This window comes from Echinops telfairi, unplaced genomic scaffold (assembly GCF_000313985.2).
Source record: "Echinops telfairi isolate 266 unplaced genomic scaffold, ASM31398v2 ScPeMD7_25;HRSCAF=90, whole genome shotgun sequence".
In the NCBI taxonomy this organism is placed as follows: Eukaryota; Metazoa; Chordata; class Mammalia; order Afrosoricida; family Tenrecidae; genus Echinops; species Echinops telfairi.
Window position 1 is genome coordinate 31,511,331 of NW_022103922.1, and position 3,817 is coordinate 31,515,147.

The window sequence follows — 3,817 nt, forward strand, 5'->3', positions numbered from 1 at the left end:
CCTGGGGTTTCTCCAGCTAGAGCAGTGGTTCTCAACCTTCCTGTTGCCGTGACCCTTTCATAGAGCCCTGGTGGCATAGTGCTTATGCTGTTGGTCTGGTGACAGCAAGGTCAGTGGTTCAAAACCACCCCATCCACAAGAGAAAGACAGATCTTTCCACTCCTATAAAGTTACATTCTGGGAAACTCACAGGGGCAGTTCTACCCTCTCCTGTGCGTTAGCAGCACCTGGAGGACAGTGAGTTTGGTTTGGGTAGATGCTCAATGAGAAAACATAGAGAAAGTAAAACACGGACTCATATAGTCCCTCCTGTGGTGGTGACCCCCAACCATAAAACAATTTTCATTGCTACTTCATCACTCTAATTTTGCTACTGTGATGAATGGTCATGTAAATATCTGAGAGGCAGGATGTATGTTCATTTTGAACATGATTATAGTGATGAATCACAAAAACAATATGTAATTATATATTATGAAATATTTATTTCTAATTTCCGATGGTCTTAGGCGGCGACCCCGGTGAAAGGGTCCTTCGACCCCCCCCAAAGGGCTCTCGACCCACAGGTTGAGAACCGTTGCTCTAGGGGGCCCAGACAAGGAATCCCAATCGGCCCCAGAGAGAGAAGCCCAGTGAGCAGGGAAGGTAACGCCTGATTGAAACATCAGGCGAGGTAAGCTGGAAAAAGCAGCTGCCACATGAGAAGTTCTCCGGGGAGCGCTCTGGGTGAAATCAAGCAAGGGAAGGTGGAATTAGGGAGCATAGGGGCTAGGGGCCTGTGATTTTTAGATAAGGCAGTCAGATACTCCTAGGCAAGGCCATGACCATTGTAAGGACTTCAACTTTTGTTTCACCTAAAAGAGAGATGAGCCTGAGGGAATGAGAGGCAGTGAGTTTCCGCTCAGATAAACACCATCAACACGGAAGCCGTCAGAACGCACTGAACAGCCCCTTGACCTTCAAGCCGTCAGAACGCACAGAACAGCCCCTTGACCTTCACCCAGGCCTTCCTGAGCCTCCCTTCATTCTCGGACCCAGCCTGTGCTTGGCTATGCTTTGGGGAGGTGGAAGACAAACAAGAGATCCCTGGGCTGTGTGGATGGGAGGCGAGAGAAGGCTTCCTGAGACTGCTTGCCTGGGGGAGGCATGTGAGGTCTTTTAGGTTTGACGTACTGTGGAGCCAGAGAGAGAGAGGTCACTAGGGAGGGCTGGAGCACAGAGAACTTAGTCCCACATTCTCATCAGACCCCAACCCCTCCGGGGGGCGGATCAGCCACCAGGGCAGCTCCTGCCAATGTGAAGCTCTCAACCAAGCCAAGCCAGCAGGGAGGCAGCGGGAGGCGTGAATGTGCCTCAACCAATGGGAAGAGGCCCCTGAGTCCCACCCTCTCCAATCAGGCTGGTCTCAGGACCCCTGGCCCCTGGACCATTGGGGGTCCTCCTGACATTTCCAAGCCTGCAGCCCAACCTTCTTGCAGTGGCTCCACGCGCACATGTTCAGATAAATATGATTTCAGTCTGACCGCAAGCACTCTTGCGGCTGCCTTAAAGCTGAGACATTTTAGGGGCTCTTCCTTGAGTACACAAACACAGACATCCACGTAGACCCAATACATACACACCAAAGTGTTAAACAAAAAACATTCCGTCCAAGCCCCCACCTTCCTACGAATCCCCCCAGGTACTCTCATTTTCTTCTCTGAATGACAGCCTGAAGCTGGCCCGCTCTCTCCTCTTCCTGTATGTTCCCTCTAGCTGTAGCACAAGCCCCAACCTTGCAGGCCCAGCCCAGCTCGTCCGGAGGGACCTTCAGGGAAGGAATGCTAGCAAACCACAGTGTCCTCATCTCCCAGTCCTCTCCCCATCCCACCATCCCACCTCCACCCCCTGCTGACAGCCCAGCCCATGATAGACCCCCAGGCTCTGGGTCTCACAACAGCCCCGTGGTTACACGGAAGGGCCAGAGAGAGAGCGAGACAAGAAGCTGTGGCATGCCTATTCACATAGCAACTTGAACAAAAATCCAGGCCTCCAACTACCAGCGGGGACTCCTTCCCAAGACATCCCCGCAGTTACCTCCTCATTGTCTGGTGCCTGGAGAGAGGCCGTCTATTCCAGCCCGGCCGGGAGCCCCACTCACTCTGCCTTAGTTTCTGCCCTTGGGTAGCTCTGTTAAAGTTGGCCTTGATCTTCTTCCACGACTGTCCCAAGCTCAGACTGGGCCCTCAGTGCCTATGTTACCAGAACTTATCTCTCAACTCTTCCCAAGGCCTGAGCACAGCTCCTGCTGTTCCAGGGGAGAGGTCAGTGGGACAGGGGTTTGGCAGTGCTGGTTGAACGAAGCCCAGACATACTGCCTAAAATAGCATCCTTCCTCCCTTCCGCCAGCCTCGGAGACAAGAGTTCTGAGGCCGAGTTCTGAGGCAGCCCTTGTGAGGTCAGAGGTAGCACTCTGGAAGGGAGCCCAGGGCCACATGGCTATGCAGGAAGGGCTGCTTCTCCAGGCCAGAGGTCCAGCTCTCGCCGGGGACTTAGCCTGAGCCTCAGGAAGCCACTCCGGGATGCACCTGAACCCCCAGCTGGGGGAAAGCCTTTGCTTTGTCAGTAAAACACAAGTGAAAAAACAAAGCCCAAGTCAACATCTTTCTGGTTGTCTCTACTTTCCACAAGACTCAGCTCATACCAGCAGAGACCCCTCTTTCGGCGTCTTCTTCTGAATCTGGTGTGAACTTCTGGCAATGTCCTGCTGCAACCATTTTTAAAATGATCTCCCACAAACTGTTTCCTCGTGTTTTATTTTTTTGTTGTTTTTTGTTTTTTGTGGGTTTTTTCCTTGTGTTTTATTGACCACGCAAAGGCAGTGTTAACCGTGTGGATCAGGATACATAGGAACAACATATGAAGAAGGGGGAATTCCTGAATATTTCATTGTGCTCATGCAGAACCCGTCCATAGACCAAGAGGCAGTCATTTGTACAGAATAAGGGAGGACTGTGTGGTTTAAAATCCGAAAACCCTGTGTGCAGCACGGTTGTCCCTTTCACTGACTGTATTCCATCTGTATGCCGAGGAAATCGTCTGAGAAGCTCCACTCGATGGGGAACTCAGCATCCTGATTGGAGGGAGGCTCAGGAAGGACCTGTGACGTGCAGCTGACACACCTTGCCGGCAGAAGGTGAAGAGGACTTGAAGCACTTACTGATGATGATCAAAGGCCTGCAGCATGGGTGACACCTCCACAAAAGGAAAACAAATCTTCAGGACTGGACCAGCAGGCAGCATCAAGATAAACAGAGAAGGGACTGCCATTGTCAAAGGTGTCCTTTTACTCTGAGCCACGATCACAGCTCATCTTCCAGCCGTGGAGAACATGCAAGTATCTCCTTGGGCACATTTCCTGGGAAAGATCTCATCAAAGTGTTAAAAAGCAAAGATGTCACTTTGAAGGCTAAGCCAGGTGAACTTGACCTTGTTCTTTCAACCACCTCATATGCGTGTGAAAGGCAAACAGTGAAAAAGGAAGAGGGAAGGAAAACGGACACGCTTGCATTGCAGGGCTGCTAAGGCATGTTGAATGTGCCGCGGCAGGCCAGGGGAACAAACATCTGTCTCGGGAGAAGTACTTCCAGAATGTTCCTTGGAAGCACAGCTGGTGAGGCTCCCTTGCACCTACTTTGGACATGCTACCAGCAGGATCTGTGGGATGTAAAAAGACGTTTCCCAGCTTTGTCTTCCTCAAAGCTATGCCAAACATTAGAGGCTGTTTGCCAGCACAAGGTGGGAGGTCAGATGTTTAGAGATAGTCTCCCTGTAGGCA

The 3,817-nt window shown here is 51.5% G+C and overlaps 1 protein-coding gene across 1 annotated transcript in view; it reads right to left on the reverse strand.

The window, feature by feature from the left end:
- AQP7 (aquaporin 7) overlaps positions 1–3,225 on the reverse strand; it is a 20,827-nt gene extending 17,602 nt beyond the window's left edge. Inside the window, 2 exon segments of the mRNA XM_013007167.2 lie at positions 2,141–2,217; positions 3,200–3,225. Of these exon segments, the coding sequence (XP_012862621.2) occupies positions 2,141–2,217; positions 3,200–3,225 (103 nt within the window).
- Positions 3,226–3,817: the final 592 nt, after the last annotated feature.